The 12,606-nt window shown below is 46.0% G+C and overlaps 2 protein-coding genes across 2 annotated transcripts in view; one reads left to right on the top strand and one right to left on the bottom strand.

Annotated features, from left to right (window-relative positions):
- The window catches only part of LOC311353627 (rho GTPase-activating protein 39-like), a gene marked incomplete at both ends in the record, with an annotated part of 45,702 nt that extends 42,321 nt beyond the window's left edge, over nucleotides 1-3,381 (bottom strand). Inside the window, one exon of the mRNA XM_084473535.1 lies at nucleotides 3,371-3,381. Within this exon, the coding sequence (XP_084329661.1) occupies nucleotides 3,371-3,381 (11 nt within the window). The remainder of the gene's footprint in view (nucleotides 1-3,370) is intronic.
- A 1,208-nt stretch (nucleotides 3,382-4,589) lies between these two features.
- Nucleotides 4,590-12,320, top strand: mcm3l (MCM3 minichromosome maintenance deficient 3, like; the record flags this gene model as incomplete). Its single annotated transcript, XM_084473374.1, has 17 exons — nucleotides 4,590-4,667; nucleotides 4,783-4,895; nucleotides 5,133-5,341; nucleotides 5,629-5,759; nucleotides 6,275-6,513; nucleotides 7,486-7,594; nucleotides 8,028-8,181; nucleotides 8,303-8,434; nucleotides 8,812-9,020; nucleotides 9,380-9,554; nucleotides 10,036-10,156; nucleotides 10,314-10,464; nucleotides 10,626-10,766; nucleotides 10,912-11,048; nucleotides 11,330-11,415; nucleotides 11,653-11,719; nucleotides 12,110-12,320. 17 exons carry the CDS (start codon nucleotides 4,590-4,592, stop codon nucleotides 12,318-12,320), a joined length of 2,463 nt encoding a protein of 820 aa, XP_084329500.1.
- Between the last annotated feature and the right edge of the window lie 286 nt (nucleotides 12,321-12,606).

Here is a 12,606-nt window from a genome sequence, read left to right as displayed (position 1 = left end):
GCACTTAATAATAATGTGATTTTTATTGATCGGTGATTATAGCCTCGGCTGACATCTGCAAGTCATACTGTATGTAGGCAATTAAAAAGATTGAAACAAAACCCTGAAATTAGCCATGCTTTCTATAAAAAAATTAAAACCTGAATCTAGTATTTAGAATTTGCCCCGCTTTCAGAAATGTAGCTCCTGACAAGTCTTATCCTTTTAATGCATCAACACATGAAAGTATTCTGTTGTATTTGTCAACACAACTAAAGAAGAATAACTTTGTAAACAAAATAGGTTGACTTAAATTCCATATGGCTGTGCTGTGCAGGAACACAGATGAAAGTGTTGGTACATGAAAGGAAGCTATAAACCAGATAGGCCTGAATGTTGATAGATGATGGATGAAGGAGCAAAGGAGAGAGGAAGTGGAACACGCATGCAAAAGCATGCATACAAGAAGCTTGCTGCGTGGCCATTTATGCATACCCCAACTACCCAGGAATAATTGGGACCATGGTCAAGACTGAGAGCAAAACAAATTAAATCAATAGTGTGCTACTACTACTACCCTGTGCCTCGCCTGCCCACTCTCCCTTACTCAACATCAAGCCCATTAATAGATAGATTCAGTCACCCAAACATGCTGATAGAGTAATTTGCTAATTTCATGCAGAAAACACCACACACTCTCAAAGAGTTTGAGCCTCTGGGGGAAGCCTTTCGGACCAACACATTTACACAGTAATCCTATTAGCAGCGGAGAGTGCCACCCCACCCCCCCATCACACTTCATCTCTCCCTCCCTACCACTGTCTACGCCGGTCAATACTCAAACGCTGCTCGCTTTTTTTAATTCAAACGACTGCTGCGGGCGTGAGGGCTGATGGAACCCGGGTGCACTCAACAGCATCTCATGGTGCCCGGGTCTATGCCTCGGTTACAAATAAATGCCAAGAAACGCTAAACGCCTGTCCACTCAGAACTGATCCCCGCCCTGGCCGGGCATCATCATAAGGGTTGACGTGGTCAGATTATAGTCGAACCGGGAGAACGCAATCCGTCTGACACGCGATACTAAAAGCACTGACACTAGAAATGTTGGCATCAGTCGGCTGAATGGTCCCGGGGCTAAAATGGAGCGCAGATGTGTGGATGGCCGCACTGCAGGAGATATGGACAGAATCTACTGGATCTATCCCCGTTGGTCGATTACACTGCTGTTGGCAACCATCAAAGGACAATGCGTCACAGCAGCAGATGCACGATAATTATTCTGTGCAATAATCACCTGTATGATTATTTAGCAAAGAGCGATGAATTCAAACCACTGTGACTGATGTACCAAACCAGGAAAGGAAAATGTTGAATATTAAAAGAAAAGACAAGGAAGACCAGAACATAGCTCAACTTCCCCAGTTCCCACTCATGAGGCTAATCACACACACACACACACACACACACACACACACACACACACACACACACACACACACACACACACACACACACACACACACACACACACACACACACACACACACACACAGTTATGGGTCACCAAAGCAGACAGCGCATCTGCACGTGGCCCCCCGGAAGAGAGCATGTGTGACGGATACAGCAGGATCTGGAGCAGGCGCAACGTGGCCATATGTATATATATATACGTTGTTGGGCCCACATGTGTCAGTGGGATCGTACCAGCTGACTGTCTTTCCCCGCCCAGCCGAGCTGCTATGATCGGATGTCAGCCAAGACTTTGCTACTATGCGAGGCATGTGTTGTCGACAGCAGCCCTGAAAATATAGGCTCGGGCTCTGGGCCCAACTGGCCATTGCATCTGCCCACTTGTATATTAGCAAAGACCTGGCTACTAAACATAAGCCCCATGAATACAATGAATGATGTGTAGTGAGTTCATATGCAAAGCCTATTTAAACAAGGATTTGATACAGGCTAACAGTTCTAAATTATTACATTAGGTATTTGGTTATATTGACTGCATTACCTTGAAAATGGTATAGTGATTGTGGATGGTTATGTTGGGGAATACATTTGATATGGTGAGGAATCAGACAAAATAAATCTAGTAAAAATTGGGTTTCTGGCAGGGGAAATACCAGTTTTACTGTAAGCTATGTTGTTGCAAGAAAGCTAGTAATGCCAGCGTTTGTCACTTAAGATTTCCAAGGGGATAAAAAAAAGCATTCCACAACCATGTTAAGCACAAGTGGAACAAGTTAAACACCTTTCAAGAAATGCGTGAACAGAATGAACAGCTCAGGGAGGCTCAGAGGAAAGCTCTTGTCATATGGCTTACCATTTCACAAAAGGTCATACATACATTGTGAGCCAGGATGCCGATAAATCATGCTATGAAGGACATTTCATTTCAGTGCCCCAATAATCATATGAACTCACTGCACACCTCGTTTCTGAGCAAAGCAAGCAGACCATACAGCTCAACAATCATGAATGCAGTGAATTGTTGGACCGATTTTTGTCAAATCTGCTATAACGCACATAACATTGTGTGCGTGTGCGTGTGTGTTACATACGTTCGAATGACCCCCAAGCAAAGCAAATTTAATCGGCATCAATTATTTACTCGTCCCTACTGAGTTTGCTGAAGTGAAGTGGCGTTCTCCACGCACTGTGTCGAGGATCATGTCGCCATTGACAAGATAAATAATGGACTGAGCGGAGAACGAAACATGTATATAGGAGATAATGCCTACATATAGTATAACCAAGTAAAGCGGTAGTTTTGAGTGATTAGCGTACAGGCAGACGAGCCCTTTCCCGAAGGTTGCGGTCGCGTAACCGCTGCTGGCGTGAGCGCGCAGCAGCATCATTGAAACAGGGATGCTGCGAAGGAGAAGCTGAGGGACCGAGAGGCAGCCAAGCGTTTATGACACGTAGAGGACTGCATGATAATAATAATAATAATAGAAATGGTCCTAATCACTTCAATATGTGCTGTCCTAATCGCGTTCCAGCGGATCAGAGGATTCCCGTCCGACAGGTGCACATCACCGGACGCAACAGCATCTTCCAGAGAACCCACACACGCACCCTCCTGCCTGCACCCTAGTCCCTGGCCACCTTGATAAACGCCCTTTAAAATTCCGTATTTAAAAAAGCCGACGGCCAGTTTAGTGACGGAACTCCGCCTGAGACACATCTTCATTCAGCAAAACGTTGAGCGTTTTAAAAGGAAGGGCGAGGAGCTAGCCCTAGCCGAACCACAGCCGTCCATCGCTCACGTTAGCTCCGTCGCCGTGCTCGCCACCCTTTTAGCCGGGATGAAGCCGCGGATAAAACTGCACCACACTCGGCTACAGGCTACGTATCGTGACCTGGGGAAAAGGCAGATGTACATTACCTCTCGGCCATTTTTCCAAAACGGTTCTTTGTTAGTATCCGTAAATAATAATCCCCAGGACGTGATCCATGCTGCCGAAATCGCCGCTGTCGCCGCCGCAGTCCAGGAGACACTCCTTCCCGGCTCCTCCCGCGTGCTGAGAGAACTGAGGTCTTGCTACGCGCACTCCTGTCTGCTCGCGCTGCCTCCTCGTGCACGCAGTCACAAGCCAACTGTCGTCACCTCCCTGACGTCACTCCGTCCGCGAGCGTCATCTTTCGCTTATGTATTTGATAAAGGGATCATGTTTTGTAGTTCACTACAACGTCCATGGATAACGTTTATTGCGCGTTTCACATTCACCGTCGCCGATTTTGAAATGAACAAGCTTAGTTATTAGTATTTTAATTAAGCAATGTAACCCACCACGCGTTTATAAATCAATTACCATACTTTTATTTAATTAAAATTATGTTTTAAACCGGGAAAGTTGTCTTTACGTAGACTCCCCAACAGTTTGGGTTTCGTTGCGCGTTGCGGGACACACGTGTGCGTGCTTGGCCCGGGGTCAGTTGATAGTGTGTCAAACATTCTCGGCATACCGGGGCGTTGCACCTGCTGCTGCGTTGCGTAATCATTCACCACATTTTTAAAACCTTTTAATTTATCAAAATTAAGATTTCAAAACAGGGCAAATTGTATTTAGATAACCCCCGCCCGGGCCGCCCCGTATGGCTTATGGAGCGCTGAACCCACAGGGCACGCTTGGCCCGGGTTAATTGATAGGGTCAGACATTCTGGGCATACCTGGGCGTCGCACCTGCTGCTTCGTTGCGTGTTACTAATTATAAACGTGGGAGTGATGCGCCCTCAAGTGGATTTTTGTTTCATTCGAGTCTTTTTAGCTTTCCCTAAAATAGGCCTTCGACCAAAATGTGGGCTTCACATATCCGTAAATACGAGATATTCAAATGATAATGAACAACGACGGGGCCGTTTAGATTGTAGGACGTTTGACAAATACATTGACTAACGTAGGCTACGTCTCTCTAGTCGACCCGTATTTTCTTCAATTTGTTCGTGCAGCAATCACTAGCTGAAATGCCCAACGAACAAAGCCCAACACGTATAGGGCCAGGCTATTGGTGCCTCCGTTTCACCTGTGTGTACGTGGTTAGCTGATTGGCGCAGCTGTAAGCTGATAAGACGCCGCCCCGGCGCGGTCCTCGGGAGAGGGGCGATGGACGGGACAGGAGGACTGGAGGACCTCGAGCTCAGAGAGGCGCAGAGGGAGTACTTGGACTTCCTTGATGATGACGTGGGCTAATTTAAAGTTGTGCATTGTACATTATCAAAATGAAATTGAATAGACCATTTCATTTAATTAATAACATATTTGAATAAATGTTGTGTTTTTCTCATTTTCCTTTAAGCAAGACCAAGGTGTCTATCATGAGAAGGTCAGGAATATGGTGTCTGATAACGCTTGTCGGCTCATTGTGAACATCAATGATTTGCGAAGGAGGAACGAAAAGAGAGCGAAGGCGTGAGTTGTGTTGCTAACATTTGGTGATTCGTATCGGGTGGCTGCTAAGATCAATGCCCTTGCCCTAATGATGGCTATTAAGAGCTGTTGCCTAATATAAGTCAATAGAGGTATAAACAACCCTCATAATGCATAGACCACAACTAACCGTTAAATAGAAATGGGCTATTGATGAAATTCTTATGTTTATTGCAGAGATGTGTTTCTGGATCTCTTGTTTATATTCTCCTTTTGCAGTATACTGAAGGATTCGTTCGGTGAACTTATCGCTTTCCAGAAGGCCCTGAAAGATCTGGTGGCCTCCATCGATGCTACCTTTGCCAAACAGTTTGACGACTTTCATGTTGGGTTCGAGGGCAGCTTCGGGACCAACCACGTCAGCCCTAGGACCCTCACTGCCCGCCACCTTGGACACCTGGTCTGTGTGGAAGGCATTGTCACCAAGTGTAGGTAGACCCCTGTGAGAACCACATCATTTTGTCACATGATGTTTTATGAAATACTCACTTGATGTAAAAAAAATTCAACTGTTTTTACCTGCACACGAGTTGAGACCTTTTTAATGGGATTTTTTTTATATATATATGTAAATGGGTTTAATTAATTCTGCAACATCTTCAAGTGAATATTTACGGACCTGGGGAAAGAGGTAATGTGCTTGTGTGAGTTTGTCACTGTGGTTCACTGTATTGAGGTTGTCCCAGCCTTTCTATTTCATTTGCCCTCCTCTAAGGTTCTCTTGTGAGGCCAAAGATCATGCGGAGTGTACACTACTGCCCTGCCACCAAGAAGACTCTGGAGCGGAAGTACACAGACCTCACCTCTCTCGACGCCTTCCCCTCCAGTGCCGTGTACCCTACCAAGGTTGGTACCGCTATGCATTGTGGGTCATAATACCCTCCTCTGGGGTTGTCATGTTCATCTTTCTCCCACCTTCATTCTTTAAGTAGTCTGTTATATTTGAACTTCATGTTATAGTGACTCTCAGGAATTTTCTTTTTTTCCCAGATGTTCCCGCTTTACTGACCCTCACCTTTTTTTTTAAGTTAAAGTCGCAATGTGTAACATTTCAGCTAGCGTGTGGCTTAATATTACCTTGACATATCTAGTAAATGCGGATCAATTGAGATCATAAATTATGTTCTCAATAAAATCACAGCCTATAAAATGGCGTACCTCTTTGTTTACAATAATCGTGCCATCGACAGTCCCAAAACCCCTCACGTGTGTGTGTGTGTGTGTGTGTGTGTGTGTGTGTGTGTGTGTGTGTGTGTGTGTGTGTGTGTGTGTGTGTGTGTGTGTGTGTGTGTGTGTGTGTGTGTGTGTGTGTGTGTGTGTGTGTGTGTGTGTGTGTGTGTGTGTGTGTGTGTGTCCTCCAGGATGAGGAGAACAACCCGCTGGAGACGGAGTACGGGCTGTGCGCCTACCAGGACCACCAGACCCTGACCATCCAGGAGATGCCCGAGAAGGCTCCCGCCGGCCAGCTGCCCCGCTCGGTGGACGTCATCACGGACGCCGACCTGGTGGACCGGGCCAAACCCGGGGACCGCGTGCAGCTGGTGGGCGTGTACCGCTGCCTTCCTGCTAAACAGGGTGGCTTCACCTCGGGCACCTTCAGGTCAGTGGGGGGGGGGCAAACCGGTGCTGAAGAGCATTGAGTGCGAGTGCTCTCCCTCCACAAGTGTTAACAATTGCTGCAGGTGTTTGTCTTTTGTAAATCGATGCACGTCGCCATGTAAGGCGTTTGTGGACCAAAAACCTGAAATGCCTTGAAAGTAGACCTACTTTACAATGTCTTGCCACAAAGCGCTACCGTTTACGTTTATGGTGCGTTCTTGTATTGCTAAGGGATGTTTCAGTGAACTCGTAGATTAATTGATCACCCCGAGAGATTTTTTTTTTGGGGGGGCTTGAGGCTTGAATGCAAAGAGAGGTTCAGGGACCCATCCCGTTGTGCACCTCTGGTGGTGCTGCTAGCTTCACGTATAATTGACTGCAGGCGAGATGGATTCTCATCCCGCCCCGATTGGAAAGAGATTCCCTGATTCGTCAGAAATTAGCGGGGAGTGGCTAAAATGATGGTTAGGGTTAGCTAACCCATAATCTAAATGATGGCTCTTAGATACATGCATACAGCATCTCTATGTACGAAAGGGAATATGATCATAGAGGGGAAGATCATTTGTGTTTTCTGGCATGTGTTCCAGCCGGCAGCAGCTGCATGTTGGATTGGCCTATTTGAGTTTCAGGTGGCTGTAAAGAATGACCTTGTGCAATGTGTAGTTTATGTGGCAGCCTACAACAGATTGAATGGGCAAAGAGGGTTTTTGTCGGTTAAGGCTATTTAGATAAATGTGTGCCAGGTGGACATCTAAAGATAGCTATTTAATCGAGGCGTAGAGATGGCAGGGTAGTGTGTAATTGATATAAAGGACATCAGTAATGAAGATGTATTAAGAAGATCATAAGGCGTTACGGCCTGCAAGGGCCAATGTGGGAGCAGTATGATAGATTGGCAGTGTATACATGAGACATTGCTTGTGTTGTCTTTCTGATGAAGCCTATTTATGTATTTTATTTTTCTCTGCAGGACCACTCTTCTGGTCAATAATGTCAAACTCATGAGCAAGGAAATTGTACCGACCTTCTCTGCTGATGATGTGCACAAGATCAAGAAGTTCTGCAAAGCCCACCCAAAGGTAGGCTTGGATGATGCCAGTCTTCCAGTGTCTGTTTGGTAGATTTATTTTTTGGGGTAGGTATTGTATTGGTAAACCTATAAACATTTTGGCCACTGACTACTGTATTGTTTGAAGTTGGAGGGAAGTCACTTGATGAAGATATTATAAGGGTCACTAGAATGCATTTAAGAGTTTATTTTTTTCAAGCAGACTCCTTCATGACCAGCTAGTCTTCTGGGGTCAAAGACTTAACATGCATAACATTAACAATACATGTACAGTAAATATCCAAACAATAATGGACATAATACTGTATATGAAAATACACAAATAAGACATGATGTATGAAGCATCTAGACTAGAGGACAGAAAATGGAAGAGGACAAAACGTTGAAGGCAAGATAATCAGTGTTGGCAAAGGGCTAATTTAAGCCTTTCCTTGCCAACGTAGGATGTGTTTGAACACCTGGGCCGTTCGCTCGCCCCCAGTATCCACGGCCACGGCTACATCAAGAAGGCCATCCTCTGCCTGTTGCTGGGAGGGAATGAGACTATCCTGGAAAACGGCTCCCGCATCCGCGGGGACATCAACATCCTCCTGATAGGTCGGTTTGTTTGCAGCAGTGTAAACGGGTCCACCTCACACCGAGGATGACGGTGCAGCTCATGCGCCCCGCCGGTCTGGTCGTTTTAAAGGGACACCTCCCCCTCCCGGTTGCTATGTAGGTGACCCCTCAGTGGCCAAGTCCCAGCTGCTGCGCTACGTGCTCCACACGGCTCCCCGGGCCATACCCACCACAGGGAGGGGCTCTACCGGCGTGGGGCTGACGGCGGCCGTCACCACGGATACAGAGACTGGTACGGTGACCTTCTTCCCCACTGATTTTTTTTGTTTTTTTCCCTGTCAACATCTCCGTTGTCTTGTCGATAGCTAATTTAATTTTATTGTCTGTAACAAACCTAATGTTATATTTGATCCCTGAATTACGTACTCATTGTATTGTAAATCTTTTTATTATTAAAAAATAAATGTAATGTGTGAATCTCAAGTTAAATATTGACGCAACCTTGCTTGAGCCTCTATATAACTAGGGCAGGTTTTTTTTTTTTTCATAAACTAAACATAAAAAATTTTCTTTGGGACGCTGACATGCATGGTATTATAGTGTAGATATTGAGTGACGTGGGCAAGGGGTGTCTCTCCCTGCCTGTGTGGCGGTTGTTTTGGTGACCAGGTGAGCGGATGCTGGAGGCCGGAGCCATGGTGTTGGCCGACCGGGGGGTGGTGTGCATCGACGAGTTCGACAAGATGTCCGACATGGACCGGACGGCCATCCACGAGGTGATGGAGCAGGGCCGCGTCACCATCGCCAAGGCCGGCATCCATGCCCGGCTCAATGCCCGCTGCAGCGTGCTGGCTGCTGCTAACCCCGTGTATGGCAGGGTGAGGGAAGCCCTTTGATATGTCGCTCACTCATTTTGGACCAATCGCGACAGTGTTAAGCTCTCCTCCTTGTATGTTTTTATTTTCATGAACGTGTGATGGTTGGGGTAAATAACGTTGCTAAAATCGTTTTTTTGAGCAACTACAGACTCGTAGACAGGGGCTTTTAAGAAAAAAAAAAGTCAAGTCTTGGGTGACTATAGCTCGATGGACTTCAAGGTTTACCCACACTTATGTTGGTGTTGGTGCATGTTGAGCCTGCATCTCAGGAGATACAGCTGTCTGTTAAGGTTGACTGTTTCTCTTCCACAGTACGACCAGTATAAGACCCCCGTCATCCTGTTTCTCTCCCCCCCCAGTATGACCAGTACAAGACCCCCATGGAGAACATCGGCCTGCAGGACTCCCTGCTGTCCCGCTTCGACCTGCTCTTCATCGTGCTGGACAACATGGACCCGGAGAGCGACCTGCAGATCTCTGAGCACGTGCTGCGCATGCACCGCTACCGGACCCCCGGGGAGCCGGAGGGGACGGGTGAGGAGAGGGGCCCAGGGGCTCACCACACTGTGTGGGTGGGTGGGCAGACCACGACCAACCTCAAACCCATGTTGAGTTGGGTCAAACCCATTCTGTGTCCCGACCCATGGTTTAGAAGCAACACTGTTCCAAGCCATAAAGTATCGTGCTCTACTCCCCCAGAAGGTGATTTGGCCCACACCGGATTGTGGAAAGGATTTAGCACGGTGTTGTTCTACCAATTTTCAAACAAGAGCTGAGCTACATTTTTAGCCCCTTGGGTAGAGGTGGGAAGAGGTGCTATAATAGCTCAATAAAACTGTGATGGTTACGGTTAATGCCTTGTAGTCACGAAACCTCAAAGGCAGTGGAAATGGTGGTATTGGCAAGAGAACACTTGAAATGACAAGCACTCCAAAATGACTCTAAAAATGGATAAGCCGCTGAGTGACAGTGCTGCTGAGGTGCAGTAATTCATGGTGATTTTGTATTTATCAAGCGATGCCTCTGGGAAGCAATGTGGACATCTTTGCCACAGAGGACCCTAACATCACAGATACAGCAGAGAAGGAGCTCCAAATATACGAAAAGGACAGCATCCTACACAGCCGTAAAAAGAAGTAAGCTTTCGTCTCCGGAACTGAGATAAATATAAAGATTTTGTAACCCGTACAATACAAATTGTATGCACTCCTGTGCTTGGCTCTACAATCTTTAATCTATTCATGGACAGCTCAACATACCAGCCAGCGTCATGTCGTCTGCTCCTTTCCCTAGGGGGAAGGTGGTTACGATGGAGTTCATCAGAAAGTACATCCATGTGGCCAAGCTGGTGAAGCCCATGCTGACCCAGGAGGCCTCGGACTACATCTCAGACGAGTACTCCAAGCTCCGCAGCCATGACCAGTTCAACTCGGAGTCCGCCAGGGTCTGTATTACCCCATTTACCACTTTCACAGACTCAGCTTCTTGCAGAAGCTCCTGCCTGACTAACCATGACTTAAATGAATGCTGATTTTACGCACAAAATGTGTGCCATGTGTGAGAAGTACTTTGCAACCAAATAAGATTGTCACTCTTTTGCCTCAGACTATCCCGGTAACTGCCCGTGCCCTGGAGACCATGATTCGATTGGGCACAGCGCATGCCAAAGCCCGAATGAGTAAAACCATTGATCTGGAAGATGCGGAGGCTGCCATTGAACTGATGCAGTTTGCCTACTTCAAAAAGGTTATTGCCAAAGCCTTGAGATAAAAGGATGCATAAAAGTATTTCCAGCATGATATAAACTGCAGAGTTTTGATGCACAAGTTGCATTTTTGATTTCATTTATTTGAGTTGACTAATGACCCCAGCTCTGAATGGTGTATACTAGATACTGGAGAAGGAGAAGAAACGTAAGGCTCCAGATGAAGACATGGACCTGAGCCAGTCCCAGACACAGTCCCAGACGCAGTCCCAGTCCCAGTCAGAGTCTGAAAGTCAAAGCCAGGATCCAAAGAGAAGTACCAGGTCCACTTTGTTATTCAACTTATCCCCTTTTTGTTGTTGTTGGTGAACACACCATTACTAGGTCAAGGTTTCCTCCAATAGATGCCACTAACTAAACTTACTATTTTTATCCCCATATCTGGAGCAAACGTTCTCCAAACTTCAATGGTAATCTAAAAGGTCACTAGATCTGTATCGCAGCTTTTTTTAGTTTGATCCCCAACTTGAATTAAACTGCTACACAAATCAATGGAACATGACTTGGGCCTCGAAATGATTTGCCTTCTTATTTCTGAAACTAGGAAACGCACTCTGGCCACCAAAGATGACCTCAACAAGATGGCAGACTCTGAGGCTGATCCTTATGACTTCGCTGGGGAGGAGAATGGTATGACGCCCAACACTCCTTTATAGTTTGGCCCAGAAAGCAGAATTTAACTTTTACTCTTACTTTACATTTTACGTACATTTAATCAATGCTACCAATTTAGTGTTTACTTTTACTTCAATGTTAATGTCAAAATAAGGTAAGTGATAGTTATGTTAAATGTCGATACAAGTAAAAGTTGCCCAACATTTAAGTTTAAATGTAATTAATAGATGTTATGGTTTTATTTTACTTCAGCACAACCCAATCTAAGACCCAAGCCTTTATCGCAAACTCTACGGAAGAAGGAGATAACTCAGGACAGGTATGGAGTGCCTCCCAAAATAAGTGTCAAAAACAATCTCCTATTTCACTATCCACACTTGGACACTATGCAAGATGATGCCCCGTTTCTCTCAGAAACCAAGGCACAGGGCACATGACTGTTCGCTACGCTTCACTAGCATATGTACTGTATATGATCTTGATTTAATGGCACGTTCATGTACCCACATAGAACATTCGATAATAAACTGAAAAATGTAAGCAGCCAAATGAAGCATACATGAAATACATTCATGCATCTTACGCACGTAAACATGGCCGTTGGTGGTAGATGAGGTGGGAGTATTCCTCCCCACGTGAAGCACCTTCAGTGCCTTGAAGAGGGCTGTATGATGGGACATGTTTTTAATCGTTCCATCGTGTGCTCCAGACTCAAGGCGTTCAAGGGGGCTCTGCTGCATGCCTTTAAGATGAAGCGTTCCCAGTCGGTGGCGGTGGCCGAGCTGCTGGGCCTGGTCAACAAGGACCCCACTCCGGCCCAGGGCGAGGGCTTCCAGGAGGGGGAGATGGAGCAGCTGCTGGGCCGCATGCAGGACGACAACCAGGTCATGGTGTCTGAGGGAGTAGTCTTCCTCATCTGATGGCAGACTCCTCCTTCTGCCTCACAATGCTAGCACTTCTAACTCTCAAACTCTCAAAATCCTTCTATAATTGCTTTATATTTGATCAACAAAAATAAATAGTTTGAGCAGGGAGACTGGTGTGTTTTTATTACAACATTTTTATTTATGCATTTTAATTGAGTGATTTCAGCATTGCAATAGCGTGGCACAAAAATGATCCTCCCTTCTATTTTGATGTGGCGACTAGTGGAATGAAGGCAACGCGAGTTATGTTTCATTCATCTTTCAGGTCTTGCTTTAACAA

The sequence above is a fragment of the Micromesistius poutassou genome, assembly GCF_964030765.1.
Source record: "Micromesistius poutassou genome assembly, chromosome: 9".
NCBI classification, from domain to species: domain Eukaryota; kingdom Metazoa; phylum Chordata; class Actinopteri; order Gadiformes; family Gadidae; genus Micromesistius; species Micromesistius poutassou.
This window is presented reverse-complemented; position numbering and strand designations above follow the sequence as displayed.